The 19,182-nt window shown below is 45.4% G+C and overlaps 1 protein-coding gene across 2 annotated transcripts in view; it reads left to right on the forward strand.

Moving 5' to 3' along the window:
• Nucleotides 1–19,182, forward strand: part of soga1 (suppressor of glucose, autophagy associated 1) — a 118,452-nt gene that overhangs the window by 31,915 nt on the left and 67,355 nt on the right. For both annotated transcript variants that reach the window (XM_056423296.1, XM_056423297.1), the window contains exon 4: nt 88–237. In XM_056423296.1, the coding sequence (XP_056279271.1) occupies nt 88–237 (150 nt within the window). The remainder of the gene's footprint in view (nt 1–87; nt 238–19,182) is intronic.

The raw sequence follows: 19,182 nt of genomic DNA on the forward strand, positions 1-19,182 counted from the left end.
AGCGTGACATTCACGCACGTTGATGCTTGATGATCGGAAGACCCACGGAGCTAAATTCCATCCCTCCCTCCTTCTTTGTCCTCCCAGGTGGCGAAGGACGTGTCCATCCGTCTCCACAGTCAGCTGGACAACGTGGAAAAGAAGAGGAGTCATCTGGAGCAGGAGAATGAGGAGCTGAGGGTCCGCCTGCAGGACCTGGAGGTCGCCAAACAGGTCCTGCAGCAGGAGATTGACAAGGTAGGATGTGAGTCTCATAACGGTCCAGTCTGGAGCCAGGAGAGGCCATGCTGGGCTCAGCAGGGCTGGTGATAGATGTGGAAATATGTTGAAGAAGCTGGACGCTACCTCTTTTGATGTAGAGGTACAGTAACTAGCTCTTTAAATTATTTCCTTCTGTGTGCCAGAAAGGAAAATTTCTCAACAAACAGCATTTAGTTTTGTCGCTTGAGCAGCATTATTCATCCACTCCACTGTGTGTCTGCTGTGTTGTTGATCAAACTCTCTTTTTTTATGGAGGAGATTATGGTCTAAATTCTGATTAGTCTATTTGAGTTTGTACTCAACTAGGAAATTTCAGCGAAACATTGAGATTAAGGCAGCTCCTTAGTTAGACGGCCGGCCTCTTGGCATTTGGAAGAAAACAATGTTTACTTGTCTCCGCTTGCATCTAGTGTCGACCTCCTTTCTTCCTTTCGACTTCCACTCTAGGGACTTTTTGTTTTCCTTTTTTTCCAAAGTGGAGCCGATAAAGCACTACGATGAAAAGGAAGAATGCGACTTGATGCCAGGGCCAGTTTAAGTGAGAATACACAAAAACGTAGTTGGCGTTGCACTCCTTCGATAGGAAAATAAATGAATGAAAAGTAGTTTGGGACCTAAGTGACCTTTCTGCTGCCTCCCTCAGGAGCAGATCAATCTGAGCGAAAAGTATTGCAAGGCTCCATCTTTCCGCCTCTCTCTCTCTCTCTCTCTCTCTCTCTCTCTCTCTCTCTTTAAGTGGAAGGAGCATTGCGAGTGCAGAGAGCGTTTCTGTGTTTGAGAAAGAAACGGCTAAAGTTCATATTTTTCACAGGGCAATGCCGCTGACCCACCTGGCGCGGAAACGCGGCGTGATCTTCACCGCGTTTCCCGTGTTCGGTGGAGGAGGTCTGCCTGGAAGTAGGCGAGGTGATCGGCTACCCCCACGTGAAATCCGCCACACGGATGAACGGTGGGGTGGTATTGTTTGTAGCGACAGTCAGTAAGGCTGACGAGCTGGTGGAGAGTGGCATCGTGGTGTCAGACACGCACGTGCCGGTTCTCCCGTTGTGTCCAATGTGCCGTCGTAGGTCAGCGGCATCTATTTAGAGGGAAAACTGATGAACCATGGGAGGGTGGTGTCCCCGCTAAAGAAGCTATATAATGGCTTCAAGTCCTCGCGCCTGAAGCACGTCCCACAGGAGGCAGTGCTTCATAATCCTTAACAACAGGAGCGAGGACCTCAACTTCGTGTTCAAGGTGAGCTCAGGCGGGTTTGACTACCTGTTGTGCTTCAGTTGTGGCAGAGAGGAGGCAGGTGGCGGCCAGGAGGGGGCGGATGGAGGCCAAGGGAAGGCAGGTGGAGGCCAGGAGGGGGCGGATGGAGGCCAAGAGAAGGCAGGTGGAGGCCAGGAGGGGGCGGATGGAGGCCAAGGGAAGGCAGGTGGAGGCCAGGAGGGGGCGGATGGAGGCCAAGAGAAGGCAGGTGGAGGCCAGGAGGGGGCGGATGGAGGCCAAGGGAAGGCAGGTGGAGACCAGGAGGGGGCGGATGGAGGCCAAGAGAAGGCAGGTGGAGGCCAAGAGAAGACAGGTGGAGGCCAGGAGGCTCGATAGGTTTTACTGTTTTAAGCACCATTTTACTTTTTTTTTAAAGTGCAGCAACCTGCCTTTGGGTTCACGGACCACGCTCTGGATTTTTGTAACTTTTTTATTCCCAACGTGAAGCCGAAAAGTGCTTACTGTCATTTTAACGCGTCCCTCTTAGAAGACGCTCATTTTAAAGGGTTTAAAAAAAAAAATTTGAACAGTTTTAGGAAAGAGAAACATGTTTTTAACTCTTTAAAACTCAGTTTGGTCTTAGCGCCCCCTTTGGAGTGCGTAAAGGGGTGAGACCAGGCTCCTCTCTCTCAGGGATGCTGTATGCACTGGCTATTGAAACTTTGTTGTGCAAAGCCAGAGCGAAGATTGAAGGGCAGGTTTTAACAAAAGTTAGATTTTATCAGCGTACGCTTACGACATTGTCATCTTTGTTAAAAGCCAGGAAGAAGTCAGCGCCCTGACTTTGGTGCCCTGTCTGCCGCAAAAGTGAACTGGGCAAAGAGTGAAGCCCTGGGGTTAGTCTGGAAAAAGGACGGTTTTAAGTTTTTAGTATAGAAAGCGTTAGACTGGGCTTGTTGTCTGTAGTTGATGCAACATAATTCTAAACCCAAATGGTCTTTGTGAGTTGAAGCTGACTTCTCTCCTGAGGTTTTTAGGTACACGGGCTTGCTTTCTTTGAAAAGAAAGATTCGAAGAACCGCACATTTTCTAACGAAGTGTCTCCCCTTCAGTGTCTGTTGACCGACTGTGCGTGGCTGTCGTGCGGAGGAGGGGGTCTCTCCAGTCTGACTAACGTGGTCTCATAAGCCGTGTTCTGGGGTCTGCTTTGTTAAGTCGCCAGCCCTCCCGTGTACGTCTCGCTCATCCGTGTCTCACCTTTGATCATTCGGTAGAAACGGGACGATTCAATGAGGCCAGTAAAACAGGAAAGAGGCCTTCTGGTGGAGACGTGGACAGAAGAACCCACAGATGATGAAAGCGGTGGTGATTCACAGGTGTAAAAAGAGGGTGTGCATTATTGATTGTGTCCTGTCGGCGGCTGCAGGCCTCCCCCGTCCGTCCTGATATCGATATACTTTACAAAGCAGAGCTTTGCAGCGTTTGTCTAGACCTTTATTCAACCGCTGCGGGCCATCAATGTTTTTTGGGGAAATTGAGAGGGATTAGTTTCTGCAAACGCAACGATCCTTATGCTTTATGCACAAAGGCAAAAGAGAAATCATTTCAGTAATCTCAAAATTGCCTTTTGTAAATACTTGTGGTACCAGGCACCTATTGGCACAAATTTTAAACAGAAATATGCATTTTTCTCAATGGTAATTCTAAAGTGATCAACAGCAAAAACAGCATAGTTTTGCACAAACATGTTTTAGCGAGAGGTCGTGGCACTTTGTGTCCATAGGAGGCGTAATGGGAGCGGCGCGTCAGCAGCAGCTTCAGGCCGCCATCTGTGTCTCCACAGGATGCGTTTAGGCATAGCATTAAGAGTCCGCGTCTTCAAGATGTGGTCAGAGTCCAACCAGTGATCATTGTAGTTACGGTGTAAACAGGAGGAAATAGACCTAAAACACGTCTTGCTTACGTGCGTCCAGTGTCCGGTTATTGTCTCAGACTCGGATTGTTTTTTATGTTGCAGATGTTTGTTGTTTGTTATCTGTGAAGCTTTGTGCTAGTCTATTAACTCATTGTCTGCTAGAGTCTCTGTATAATTAGCAACCAACACACACACACACACACACACACACACATATGTACTGTTTGTGTTGAGACAATGCAATTAAATGGAAAAAGGCGAAGGGAGGTGTTCCCTCTCCCTAATTTTCTCGGTCCTATTCTCATTTGCTCCCTCGATCATCCCTCCCTCACAGTCCAACTCCTCTCTCCCTCTTATCCTCCCTCTATCTCTCTCTCTCCATTTATTATCACCTTCTCTCCTGCTCTTCCACAGAGACCCAGAGGAATGCTGATGCAGGGATTTCTTTAAAACCTCCTCTCCTCCTCCTGTCCTCCTTTCCTCCCCCTCCTCATGGCTCTCTCCCTTCCTCCCCCATACCAACTCCTGTTCTGCCTCTCTCCCTCACATCTCTCAGATTTGTGTCCTCTCCCTCCTCTCCCCTCGTCTCTCTCTTCCAGTACTCTCCGAAACCACATCGACCCATTTATTCCAGCTGTTTGACCTTTGAAGGAGGTCAGATTTGATGGGGGGGAGGAGGTAAGGGGGAGATTTACAGAGAAACGGAGGTTAGGAATTGCGGAGGGAGGGAGAGAAATGGTCTCTAGAAATAAAGGGGAGAGGTTTTGCCATGAGGCTAGAGGAGAATTGATTGAAGGGATGGAGGAAGACGGGATGCTGGGGGAGATAATGAAGGAGAATTTGATATGTAAATAAATCGAGGTTGAAGTTGAATTTCAGTAGCCTGCTATAAAAAAAAAAGAGACACAATTGCAGGCAAAACATTTTTTTAAACGGCGTACCAGGAAGAATATGTGTTTCTTAGAATATTTAGTGTATTTCTGTTTAAATTATGTTTGACTGCTGTTTTAAATGTGTCTCCGCCTGGTGGACGAGGATGCTAAGAGGGGAATAAAGAGGGTCAGGTATGCGCTCATGAAGTGATCATAAACTGAATGAGTGAGGGACTTTGACCTTGTGAGGATGGATGATTGGACAGGCAGCCAACGTGTCCCATCTGCGAGACCCATCGTGCTTTATTGGGCTCACTCCCCTTTCCTGTTCCGATATAGTGAATACGGGATGTGCATCCAAGGACCGCTCGCAGTCAGAATACGTCTGCATGTTACATAGATGAAGCGGAATATTTTAATTGAAATGCATCCGTTCAACCAGCTACTGCTTTGAATTGGTGCATAATGTGAACACAGTGCAACAGTGTGAAGATGCAATGGTTTTGATCAGTTCAGTGCATACCTTTTTTTTAAAGAGCTACTGCTTCCTTCTCAGGCTTCATACTTGTCATGCTGCTCTCATCCCTTCTGGCTTGAGCCTCTTAGCTCGAAAATCACATTTCATAATTTTGGTAACCAGTAGAAAAGTCCGACATTAATTCCCATCACTGCTGTCTTCTTGCCAGACAAAACATGCTCACACAGTTGTTCGAGCTCTTGTATGCTGTCAGCCGAAGTCCTGGTGTGGACTCCATAAGGGCTTTTATTTCAGATGTGGCCTCACGCCCCAAGGTGAGAACACAATGGAGCAATAGAGAGATGGAGAGGATTAAAAGAAGGAGGGGTAGACGGACAGAGGGATGTGAAATTAAGTGATTGGTTGAGCTTGTAGTATTTCAGTTAGATTGAGAGACAGAATAGGGGAAAAGAGAGAGGTAGTGGAGAGGGGGACTCCACCATGTGGAGTATTTGCAGCAGGGCTGGCAGTCGAGGAGATAATGGCCGTAATTGAAAAAAAGCACACAAATAAACGGGGACTTGAGGGCGAAGGTAAAAATGCAGCATGTCACTCATCGGTTCTTTTTTCTTCTTTCTGTAACTCTTTTCTTTTTTTTCAGCCTCTTTCCTTTGTTTCTCTCTGTGTGTTCAATCCCCATGTGGCTGCTGAAGGTCATTCATCCCATGAGTTTTTTTCTCTCTGTTTTTCTATTCCTCTCTGTGTGTGTGTGGGTTGTTGGTTTGTGTGTGTGCGTGTGCACCACCTCAGCCCTGTATAAGCATTTCTTCAAATTCCCCAGCGAATCCACTCATGGTTATCTTGCGCAACATCTGAAAATGCTCGCTCTCTCTCTCCCGCTCTCTCTCCCGCTCTATCTCTCTCATAACTGATGAAGGAAACTGTTCCCTGTTATTTCTGACTTTCAGGAAGTGCTGCCTATTGTCTCTGTAGCTAGATGTGAGGTAAGGGTAGCTGGAGACTTTGCAGTGTTTATGTGTGTATATTCGTGTGTTTTCTTTCTCTCCCAAAGTAAGGGAGAGAATGAGAGAGATTTTTTAGATTTTTCAAAAACATTTTATTTAGATATTTAGAATGTTGACAATTCTTCCAAATAAAGTGTTAAAAATCACATGCTTTGTTAAAAAATAAAATAAAGATACAAGACTGTGCATAGACCAACTCCTCTTCAAAGACGGAACAAACACAAACATTAACACACCAACGATTCATTCACAAGAGAGTGGTTTAAAAAACAGACAAGAAACAAAAACAAAAAACTAATTAAAAAGAAACCGATAAATTAATAAAAAACACACTTTGCGGACCAGCTGGAGCCGAGGCACCGCGCTTCGGACAGACCCTCACGATGTGTCCCTCCTCCCCGCAACCGAGACTTTTCATCACCGACGATGTTGCATAAATCATGTCATGGAGTCGTGGAGGTTGAGTTCCTAGCTCCGGTCGGTGAGGACCATATGCTTTTATTCGGTCTTCCACTCCCCTTGTTTACTAGCTCAATTCATTCACAGAGTGGGTTTGGCTGCCCCAGTCTGATTTAAAGGGTGGAAAATCGAATCAAAGAAATGGTTGCAATTACACTCACTGAATAAGCTATACACAATAGTGAAAATAAATGACATTTACTTTGTCTCTAAGGGGATGTGATGTCTTGTGTTGGCTTTGTTCTGCTCAAATTATTAAAGAAACAATTGATCAATTAGATAAATGGCTGCAGCTGAATTGTATTCCTGTCCTTAACCCATGAGTTTGAAACAATGAGTTTATTATACTTATTCCTCATGTATTTATAAGTGTAATGGACAAAGGGTAAAAAAGGACTGTTGCTGTCAAATGTAAAAATTAAATAAAAAAGTCACATCTAAACAAAATGATATAATGCTGTCCTACCAGCCGTAGATCCTACATTTTTCTTTTTTGCATGTGTCAAGCTGAAACATAGACAGATGTGGTAATAAAGCAGTCATCTCTCAGGTGTAACCTAAAAAAACATCGAGGATCAATCATTCATTGGCCGAGTTCCATTCCCCCCCCATCATATCTACTTCTCTGCAGCGCGCAGGTAATGCTGTGTTATTTCCCCTGCGGTCCATATATGTTGTCAGTCGGGACATGAGTGTCCTTAAATGGGTCGGATCATCACAGCAGCACAGGGTTAAATTTAAACTAAGTTGTATCTGGGTCAGAGTGATTGATTAGAGTAAGGATGGTCTTAGAAGAACCAAGAGGGGAAGGCAGCCCCATAACACCCCACAACACACCCAAGACAGGTGTGTGTGTGTGTGTGTGTGTGTGTGTGTGTGTGTGTGTGTGTGTGTGTGTGTGTGTGTGTGTGTGTGTGTGTATTAGGTGTGCCTTTGACTTTAAACTCCTGCAGCTGTTCGACTAAACCGGTATGACTGAAGGCGATTTTGACACATTTCAAGCAGATGGGGATCAGTTTCGACAAACGTGTCATTGTTGTTGTTGTTTTGCTCCTCAGGGCCCTATTTCTCGTACCTGGCTAACATCCTAAACTGGAAAATGTTCAGGATGAGATGATACAAGTAATAATAATAATAATAATTCAAATTTATATAGCGCTTTTCTAAATACACAAAGACGCTAAAATGACGCTTTTCGGTTCCACGAAGCAAGTTTGGAAACATCACCATAGCAACACATCCAAAAATCTTAACCTGCTCCAGTGCAGGCTCATTCAGTCTAGCTGGATAATCTGGCCACGCCCCCGTAAGAAAATAAAACTCACTCATTGATGAAGCAGCGGTATTAGTTAGATTAGAGTTTTATAGGGAGAGAGTTCTTATCATGTCATGATGACTTCCTATACGAACACTATCCATTCTGCCCACAAGGAATCATTTATTTACAGAACTTCTCAAGCCACATTGAACACCACACACCGCAGCCGGCATTGACTGTCTCACAGACTGTATGCAGAGCCTCGCGCTTTTCTGCGAGTGGTACATTTGTATACAGTGTTGTATGTACAACAATGTTGTACAGTGTTGGCAATGCAGAACATTGTGAAAGCCGGTGTATGCCGAGATGTTCATAAAGTTTATTTAGCGCTTAATAAACTTATGGATGGGTTCATTACGTTCCCTGGCCCACACAGATTCACACACACACATTCAAACTCCTATTCAATATGGTCATCGCCACATACATTTATATACACATATAAATGATTTAGTTCTGCCGACTGCCAGCAGGCACATTTAAAGAAATATAATCGGATTGATTGGGGTGATGAGGCACTTCAAATTAGATAGATAGATAGATATATACTTTATTAATCCCCAAGGGGAAATTTGTCGTGACAGTAGCAGCAACACACAAGAGTAAAAACAAAACACAAAATATAAGAAACAGGGATGAAAGATATAGAAGTATACAAGTAAAATAAAAGTAAAATACAAAACAAAATATATATGTAAATATACAACACATGCATACACAACACACAACAACACTGACAAATCAAATACACAAAATATTAAATATAGACAGAGTGCAAAAAGCAAAGTGTGTGTATGAGTGCAGAGCAAATGAAATGAAATGTGTGTGTATGTGTAGTGCAAACAAATGAGATGTGTGAAGTGCAGATCAACATAGTGTAAGTATTCAGTTATTGCACTATGATCTGGCAAGAGGTGATCTGTTGTAGAGCCTCATAGCCGTCGGCAGGAATCTTCTCCTGTATCTGTCCTTGTGGCAGCGGAGCGTGAGGAGACGTCTGGAGAAAGTACTCCTCTGTCCCTGTAGGAGGTGGTGGAGAGGGTGGTCCGGGTTGTCCAATATGGACACAAGTTTCTTCAACGTCCTCCTCTCCACCACCTGTTCCAGGTGCTCCAGCTGGCAGCCGATGATGGAGCCAGCCTTCCTAACCAGTTTGTTGAGACGGCTGGTGTCACGGCTCGATGCTGCTCCCCAGCAGACAATGGCAAAGTGCAGTACACTGGCGACAACCGACTGGTAGAATAACTCCAGCATCTTGCTGCACACGTTGAAGGATCAAGCTTTCTCAGGAAACAGAGTCGACTCATCCCCTTCTTGTACACAGCGTTGATGTTGGCCTTCCAGTTCAGTCGGCTGTCGATGGAGACGCCCAGGTACTTGTACTCCTCCACCATGTCCACGTCCACTCCCAGGACACTCAGAGGTGTAGGAGCTGTCGCCTTCCTCCTGAAGTCCACCACCATCTCTCTGGTCTTGGCCACGTTCAGCCGCAGGTGGTTCTCATCGCCCACTTTACAAAGTCACTCACCACTGCCCTGTACTCCTCCTCCCGTCCATCCCTAATACACCCGACCACTGCAGAGTCATCAGAGTACTTCTGCAGATGGCATGACTCCGTGTTGTACTGGAAGTCACTGGTGTACAGGGTGAAGAGGAAGGGAGACAGAACAGTTCCCTGTGGGGCTCCAACATCACTGACCACCGTTCCAGACAGCACACGCCCATTCTGACAAACTGTGGTCTGCCTGTGAGGTAGTCAGTGATCCAGGAGATGGTGGACGCATCCACACCGACCACCCGCAGCTTCTCACTCAGCAGCAGTGGCTGGATGGTGTTAAATGCACTGGAGAAGTCAAAGAAAGTGACTCTCACAGAGACACCGGTTCCATCCAGGTGCGACTGAGCTCGTTGCAGCAGGTAGATGATGGCGTCGTCCACTCCCACATGAGGCTGGTAAGCAAATTGCAGAGGGTCCAGCGACGATTTCACCTGCGGATCGAATGGGGCCAAGACCAGCCTCTCCAGCACCTTCATCACATGGGAGGTGAGGGCGACCGGTCGGTAGTCATTGAGGCCAGATGGTGTTGACTTCTTTGGGACAGGGACCAGGCACGACGTCTTCCACAGCACCGGGTCCTCCCCCTGCCTCAGGCTGAGGTTGAAGAGGCGCTGCAGGACACCAGACAGCTGGGTGGCGCAGGTCTTTAGGACCCTGGGGCTAATGCCATCAGGACCTTCAGCTCTGCGCTGGAGTAGTTTCTCCAGCTGTCTTCTCACCTGGTCAGTCGTCACAGAGAGAGGGGGGAGGGTGGAGGAGCCCATTGTTATTGAGGGCTCGGTGGATGTGCAGCCGATACATTTCTCCAACACTCAGTGCGGTTACATGCAATCGAATTATGAATGAATGAATGAATGAATGAATGAATGATCTTTATTTGTCATTGTGCAAAGGAACAACGAAATTTAGATGCAATCCCAAGGTGCTAATAGGACAATAGACAATATAAAAACAACAAGACAATATAAACAAGACAATATAAAAACCAGAATGAATCATAGACATAGGGGAACTATACATAAGTATAAATGAGATCTATGGATGTAAATATAAATATAAAAATAAGTATAATAAACTACGTATGTAAACTAGGCATATTTCTTAGTGTAAACCTAAGTTTTTTATTGCACGATTCCTCATATTGAACGGGGATGCGACATTTGACTCTCTAAAAACTTAGCAGCGTTTAGTGCGCCTATGGCCCTCGGAAAGAAGCTGAACTTAAGTCTGTTGGTCCGGGTATACATAGTCTTGAAGCGCCTGCCTGAGCGCAGCCGTACAAAGTGTTCGTTGCCCGGGTGAGATGGATCCTTGAGGATCTTGACTGCCTTCTTAAGGCAGCGAGAGCTGTACAGTTCTTGCAGGGAGGGGAGGGGGCACCCGATGATCTTCTGGGCCGAGTTGACGACCCTCTGAAGCGCGTTCCTCTCTGCGGCTGTGCAGCTGAGGAACCACACGCAGATGCAATAGGTGAGGACGCTCTCCACGGAGCAGCGGTAGAAGGACACAAGCAGATCCTGTCTGAGGTGGTAATTCCTGAGTATTCTCAGGAAGTAGAGTCTCTGCTGTGCCTTCTTGACGATCGCCGTGGTGTTGGTTCTCCAGGACAGGTCCTCAGCCAGGTGAACGCCCAGGAATCTGAAGACCGAGACTCTTCCACACAGTCCCGTCAATGTACAGGGGCTGGATGACAGTTTTCTTCCTTCTGTAATCGATGATCATCTCCTGGGTTTTGAGCTTGTTCAGCTGCAGGTTGTTCGCTTTGCACAACACAGACAGCTGCTCCACCTCGTCGCGGTACGCGTCTCGTCACCCGGAGATGCAGCCCACCACAGTGGTGTCGTCAGCAAACTTTATGATGGAGTTGCTGGGGTGGGCGGCGGTGAAGTCATTAGTGTAGAGGGAGTAGTAGGGGCTCAGCACGCAGCCCTGGGGACCCGGTGCTGAGGCTGAGGGCCGTGGAGGTGTGGGGACCTATCCTCACCCTCTGGGGGCGGTCAGACAGGAAGTCCTTAATCCAACGGCAGGTAGAGTGTGATAATCCCAGGTCTGACAGTTTTGTCACCAGTCTGTCAGGAAGGATGGTATTAAATGCCGAGCAGAAGTCCATGAAGAGCAGCCGTGCGTAGCTCCCCCCCCCCTCCAGGTGAGACAGGGCAGAGTGGAGAGCTGTGGCGATGGCGTCATCCGTGGACCTGTTTGCTCTGTATGCAAACTGGTGACGGTCCAGGCCGGGCGGAAGGGATGAGATGATGTGGGAACGAACCAGCTTCTCGAAGCACTTCATGGGGATGGGGGTGAGTGCCACTGGACGGTAGTCGTTTAAGCAGCTGATGGTTTTCTTTTTTGGCACCGGGATGATTGTGGAGGTTTTCAGGCAGGATGGGACGGTGGCCTGGGACAGGGACTGGTTGAAGATCTTGGTGAAGACCCCCGCCAGCTGGTCGGCGCAGTCTCTCAACACCCGTCGGACTGAAATCGAATTATCCGTTTCATGTAAACACCTTAGTCGGACTATGTGCGGTCCGACTTCGGTCCGATTAACACCCCTGGATAGCTCGGTCCGATCCAGTTGATAATTCGACTCTCGCAGCATGTAACTCTGAATTCGATTCGGAACTGGACTTTGCGTCTTTGCGCATGCTCGAGATCCCGCCGCCCTCCTCCCTCCCTCCCATGTCGTCACCCGGAAGTCGAAGAGACGATAAATTAAATTCTCCGTACCTTCGGCGACGGCGTCTTCTCTCCGTTATCAACTCAGCCAATAGCGCCATTTGCATTCGCTGTACTCCTATTAACACCATGGAAGAATAGTAGAGGGATGTAGCTTCGCCTTGCTCTCTGTTTGCCATCTTTCTCGAAATGTTGTTGTTGGTGGTGGTGAAGAGGTCAAGCGGAAATGGCTGTATCACCACGAGTTGTAATGAAAACAGCGCCACCTATCGTATCGGATATGACATGCTTCGGCCAATGATTCGTATTACTCACTGCCATGTATATTGGGATAATAGCAGATCCCCCAAAAGATAGCATAGTCCGACTAAAGCAAGATTCGAATTATACCATCATGTAAACGCACTGAATTATGCGTTGAGAGTAGATTCTATGAATGCACAGACGAGAAGGGAAGAGAATAAAGAGGATTTTCATCCAGTTATTCAGACGTAATCGGTGAAAGTTAACATGAGCCTACAGGTGAAGTTATGTATGTATATATATATTCATGTGAACACAGCATTACTCATCTAACTTGTCTGGTACACATTACATCTATTGCACCTGTCCATCCTGGAGAGGGATCCTCCTCTGTTGCTCTCCTGAAGGTTTCTTCCCTTTTTCCCCCCCTGAAGGGTTGTTTGGGAGTTCTTCCTGATCCGATGTGAGGTTTTGGGACAGGGATGTCTATGTGTACAGATTGTAAAGCACTCTGAGACAAATTCTTAATTTGTGAAATTGGGCAATACAAATAAACTGAATTGAATTGATATGTCGCCATGCTTCTTGTCTAGCCTTCACAGTGGTGTTAGATGTTATTATTATGGTCTGGAATTCCTCATATGCATTCATGATCAACTCCTGCTAGTCAGCAAAGAAAAATGAGGGCTTTCTTTTTAGTTTATTTGACTTTGTGCCGTTATAAAATCATGGCTTAACATCGACGCTTCCCCCTTTTGATGTCGGACGGGAACGCGCAATCATCCTGAAGACTGACGTCTGGTTCAATTCAGTTTATTTTGTATAGCCCAATATCACAAATTTGCCTCGGAAGGCTTTACAATCTGTACACATACGACATCCCTGTCCCAGGACCTCACATCGGATCAGGAAAAACTCCCAAGAAATAGAAAAAAAAACCTTTCACAGGAAATAAAGGGAAGAAACCGTCAGGAGAGCAACAGAGGAGGATCCCTCTCCCCGGATGGACAGAAGCAATAGATGTCATGTTTACAGAAGGAAGCATTACAACACAATCAATAAGTATGACAGTGTATGAAAAGTTTGTATGAATACTCAAATAAACTAGATAGTGTCTCAGTGCACTGAAGGGCCTTGAAATATTCAAGTCACTGATGGAGACTCCGTGAGGTGACTGGGGAGTAATAACCCTGTGAAAACACAAGAGGAAAGGGGAAGAAGAGAGGATGTAAGGGGTACAAGGAAGGAGGGAGGGAAGGATGGATAAATGGAAGGATCTGGTGAGGAAGGGATGAATGCGCAGACACTATTCAGTGATAGAGAGCCTGCAGGGAGGACTACACAAAATGCTTGTTTCATCTGCCCAATAATCCAAAACCTGAACATCTTCAATTTATAATCATATAAAACAGAAGAAAAAAAAAATCTTCACTTTCGAGAAGTTTGAACCAAAGAGCTGTTGGCATTTCTGATAAAGAAATAAATGAATTTACTGGAGTAACTGGACGGAGTGGAAGGATGTGCTGATTGTTCAAGGCAATATAAACGGAAGAAAAAAAACGGGTCAGGACGATCCTGTCAGGTTCTTGTGACGGGGTGAGGCTCAGGCGCAGAGACAGGCTGGACGCAATATGAATAACAAAAAAGGCACTCTTTAATGAAGCAAAAGTTTACAACAAAAACAACAAGGTCCAAAAGGGGCAGGCAGAGAACCCAGGTTCAGGGCAGGCAGGGTCAAACAGGCAGAATCAGGAATACCGACAGGACGACGGGAAAAGGACACAGAACTATAGACGACAATCCGACAGCAGACAAGGGAAAGACTGACAATATATAGGGGGGGAAACAGGTGTACGACATCAGGCAGTAACGAGACAAGAGTGGCAGGTGCAGGGAATTAAACAATTAAGATAGAGAAGACACAGAGGAGATATAGGAGAAACAGAACAGGGTGTTACAGATCCAAGATGATCCAAGTCTTAAAAAGCTGTTTTTCCAACCTGTGCTTTGGATTTCTGCTGTTGTAATAGACCTGATTAATGCTCCCCCCTTTGACTGCAAGACACTTTATTTGAGTGCTTTTGCATTACCAGAGAATGAGCCAGAAAGGGGAGGCTCTTCTCTGGTGTAAAGCTCACCTCTCTGAATCGTGCCCCATTATACATACAGTATATATATATATAATATTATATGTAGTCTTATTAGGTTTTTGTCAGGTCGATGTAAAAGTAAAACCATCGGAGAAAATTTATATTTTGATCTTTATATATATACATATTATTTATATATTGACATAATGTGGTCTTCCTTTTTGCCGATTTCTGACAGGCCTTTTTAAATATCCACACTATGAAGTCCAAAAAATGATTTGCCCTAAAATGAAGAATGGATTAACCTGAGCAGGAATTTACATTACCATGGCAACTTAAGCCAAATTCCTGCCTGAGCTCAGCGTTCCCAATCAAGAGCCGGTTGTGAAGGATTGATTTAACCCTCCTGTCGCCTTCGGGTCAATTTGACCCGATTCAATGTTTAATGTCGGTGTTCTTTCGGGAGTCAACAAACAAACATAAAGTACCTCACACTTAAACTTGGAAAACAATATTAATTCTAATAATTTTCTGGAGATTTTAATAGCTGGGGTCATATTGACCTCAAGGGTAAAATATGTTCGTAAATATAAAGGTAACAGGAGGGTTAAACATTGAATCGGGTCATATTGACCCGAAGGCGACAGGAGGGTGAAACATTGAATCGGGTCAAATTGACCCGAAGGCAACACAAGGGTTAAAGGGGAGGTTAGATGGGGAGCAGATACACGGCTCTAAGGGGAAGAGACTCTGAATCCAAACTCCAGCTGGAGCAGACGCGTGGAAGCGTGACAAACGACAGAAAGTTTGGAGGATTAGTTTCAGCGGAGTGTACATACACTGACCTGTGACTGGACTAAGGATGGGAGGCGATAGTGATGGAGAGTTTGGGAGTGAGGATATGGATTATAATAGCTGGACTGAAGTGGGGAATAAGAAACGAGCCAGGAGTCGTAGCAGTAGATCTGGTAGTAGTGGGGACGGGAGAGAGAAAAGCAGGAGGATGAGGGAGAGGATTGCAGAGAAGGAGGGGTTCAAAATAATTGTGAGATTCAAGGACGGAAATGACATTCGGAAAATAAGCCCGGTGGCGCTGACTCGCGGGTTGAAGGAGAAAGTTGGTGAGATTGTGATGGCGAAGGTGCTGGCTGATGGCGGATTGTTGATCCAGTGCAAGGACGAGGGGCAGAGAGGGAAAGCAATGAAGCTGAAAAAAGTGTGCAATATAGTGGTTGAGAGCGTGAAGAAGTTAAATGATGGGCCCTTTGTTAGAGGCGTGATATACGGTATCCCAGTGGAAGAGAATGTGGAGGAACTGAGAGCAAGTATGAAAGGGGGTAAAGTTATAGGGATTAAACGTCTGCAGCCAAGATGAGGTGGAGAAAGGGTGGACAGTTTGTCAGTGCTGCTAGATTTTGAAGAAAGGGTGTTGCCTGACTCAGTTACGGTGGGGTATTTAAGGTATAGAGTAAGAGCATATGTCCCACCACCTTTGAGGTGTTTCAAATGCCAAAAGTATGGCCATAATGCGGCAGCGTGTAAAGGGAAGCAAAGATGTGGAAAATGTGGAGGGGAACATGACTGTGGGAAATGTGAGGCTGGGACAGAGCTCAAATGTGCAAATTGCGGAGGTGCACACAGTGTGGCCTATGGTGGGTGTGAAGTGAGAAAGAAGGCAGTGGTAGTGCAGCAGCTGAAAGTGAAAATGAATATATCGTATGCAGAAGCAGCAAAGAGGGCTCAGAGGGAAAGAGGGGGGAATGTAGTAAGGAAGGAACCGGCTCAACAGCCAAGTGAACAACTATCAGCTAAGAGTCAAAGGGGAGATGAGAATATAATGGCAGTAAATAAGGAGAACTTTGTGTTTTTCATGGCAGAAGTGGTTAACTGCACATTCCAGGCAAAAGGGAGATCTGAGAAAATTGAAATAGTAAAAAGTGCAGCAAGATACTTAAATATTCACGGAATAACTGGGATGGCGGTACAGGAAGAGCTTAGAAGACAGGGGCAGTTAACCAAAGAATCATGCTCACAGGATTAATCATCATGTTAATTCTACAATGGAATGCTCGGAGTTTGTTGGCAAATGGACAAGAATTCAAAAAATATGTTGGGGATATGCCTAGTAAACCAGATGTCATATGCATCCAGGAAACATGGTTCAAACCAAATTTGGACTTCAGACTAGCTGGATATGCGTGTGTTAGGTGTGATAGGGAGGGTGGTCAGGGAGGAGGATGTGCCACATTTATTAGTGAAGACGTCACATTTAGAGAGGTGAAGATAGGGACCGAGCTCGAATATGTAACTGTGGAGATCTGGGCAAGGGAAGGAGAGGTCATAGTTGTAAATTTTTATAATCCCTGTAAAAAATTAGAGGTGAATAGATTGGCACAAATTGAAAGGATAGGTGGCAACAAGGTGGTGGTATGTGGAGATTTTAATGCACATAGTACATTATGGGGTGGAGCAAGAACAGATCTCAATGGGGAGGTAATGGAAGAATTACTAGAGGAACACAATTTGGTTTATTTAAACGATGGCAGAGGGACTAAATTAGATGTGCACACAGGGAACATGTCGGCGCTAGACTTAACCATTGTATCTAGGAGTTTAGCAGGGATATGCGAGTGGGAGGTAGAAGAGGAAACATCAGTGGGCAGTGATCATTTTCCAATAAAGTGTAAAATAGCATTACAAAGAGTAAGGAACAGGGAGAGTGGATAGGTAAGTGGGTGTTTAATAGGGCAAAATGGGAACTTTTCAAATATAAATGCGAGCAAGAAATGGATAAAATAGACTTAAATGAAGATATTGAGGAGATTGATACAAAAATGACAGTTACAATACTGGAAGCAGCGAATCAAACAATTTCTAAAAGTAAAGGAAGGATGAAAAGAAAGGCAGTCCCCTGGTGGACTGAGGAGTGTGGGAGAGCAGTAAAAGAAAGGAACAAAGCTCTGAAGGTATTAAGATTGCATAATTTCCAAACTTTAATAGAATACAAGCAAGCACAAGCAAAGGTTCATAGAATCATTTGTAAAGCAAAAAGGGAAAGCTGGCAGAATTATTGTAGCAGAATTGGAAGAGCAACACCTGTGGGAGAGATTTGGGGGATGATTAGAAGCATGAGAGGAATTAGGAAAGTGTGGCAGTATCCAGTGTTGAAGAGGGGGGAGGAAACAGCAGCGTCAGATGGGGAGAGGACAGAGATGATTGCAAAAGCACTAATAGAAATCCACAGCTCTGACAACCTGACGGTAGAAGGTAAGAGAGGACGGGAAAGGATGCAATCAGCTCACCCCGATATTCTTGGAAAGAGAGATGATACTAATAGTCCTAGTGATGCCCCATTTACCTTAGAGGAACTGAAAAGAGCAATAGAAAGAGGAGGACTTACATCACCAGGAAAGGATGAAATTTGTTATATAATGCTTAAGCATTTAGGTAGTATAGCAATGATGAAATTGTTATTTTTTATAATAAGGTTTGGCAAGTGGGGACACTAGCTAGGTCTTGGAAAGAAGCTGTGATTATCCCAATCAGGAAACCAGGTAAAGATTCATCAAACCCAATGAATTACAGACCCATAGCATTAACATCCCATGTAGGTAAAATAATGGAAAGAATGATTACAGATAGATTAGGATTTTATATGGAGTCCAGGGGAATGATATCACCTTATCAAAGTGGATTTCGGAAAGGTAGAGGTACTCTGGACCCAATTATTTGTTTAGAAACAGAAATCAGGAAGGCCCAGGTGAATAAGGAGTCAGTGATGGCTGTGTTCTTTGATGTGGAAAAGGCTTATGATATGGTTTGGAGGGAAGGGTTATTGATCAAATTAAATATGATAGGAATAGGGGGGAGAACATATAATTGGATTAAAGATTTTTTTAATGAACAGGTTTATTCAAGTCAGAATTGGGGCAGCACTATCTAGACCAGGGGTCCCCAAACTTTCCTGAGAGGGCCACGTAACCTTTCCCTTGTCTGCTGGAGGGCCAGCCGGGGGGGGGGGGGTGGGAGGTGCTAGTGAGAGTGTGCTCACCTGTGTGCGCGCCACTCGTGAGCACTGCGCGTGCAGACAGCGTTTAACGGAGCGGGGCAGCGCGTGCGCTCTGATCGCTCTTTTAATGAAGTATCGATACTAAGAATATGCTAAATCACATCGTGTTTAACGTACGGGTACTTTGTTAGCATCGCTACACCATGCAGCGTGACAGCAGTAGATGTAGCGGACTAACATTCAAGCTAACCTAACTTCCCAAACGCTGTCGACATCTGAACGCTGATTGGCCGAGACACGTCCCATCAAAGATGTTTTATTGCGAAGAGCACCACTCCACATTTTCTCCGCGTCTCACTGCAATCTCAACGGCAGCGGGCAGGGTGAAAGAAAGAAAAAAAATCAGAACGCATCTCTGGTATTGTTCAGGGGGCCGGTCCAAATGTGGAGGCGGGCCGGATACGGCCCGCGGACCGTAGTTTTGGGACCACTGATCTAGACGATACCTGGTAGAGAATGGTACACCACAGGGTAGTGTCATTAGTCCGATACTGTTCTCCATCATGATAAATGATGTTTTCCTTCAAGTCCAGGGTGATATTGGCCGATCTCTATTTGCTGATGATGGTGCACTGTGGAAGAGGGGGAAGAACATAAATCACATTAAAGGTAAAGTACAAGAGGCTGTGAAAGTGGTAGAAAGATGGTCTTATTCATGGGGATTCAAATTTTCTGTGGGGAAAACTAAAACAATCATGTTTACTAGGAAAAGAGAAGTTGATGCTCAGATAAAGATGTACGGACAAAAGATTGAACAAGTGAGAGTTTTTAGGTTCCTTGGTGTGTGGCTTGATGATAAATTAACATGGAATGAGCATATTCAGAGGATAGTAAAGAAATGTAAAACGATTCTAAATGTAATGAGGTGTCTAACAGGGTCAGAATGGGGAGCCAGCAGGTCTGCGATTAAAAATATTTATATCGCTCTGATGAGGTCAGTCCTTGATTACGGCTGTGTCGTATTTGGATCCGCTGCAAAAACTTCACTAAAGAAGCTGGAAGTGTTGCAATCCCAAGCTCTGAGACTGTGCTTTTAAGAAAAGCCCTG

This window comes from Pseudoliparis swirei, chromosome 9 (assembly GCF_029220125.1).
Source record: "Pseudoliparis swirei isolate HS2019 ecotype Mariana Trench chromosome 9, NWPU_hadal_v1, whole genome shotgun sequence".
Taxonomy (NCBI): Eukaryota; Metazoa; Chordata; class Actinopteri; order Perciformes; family Liparidae; genus Pseudoliparis; species Pseudoliparis swirei.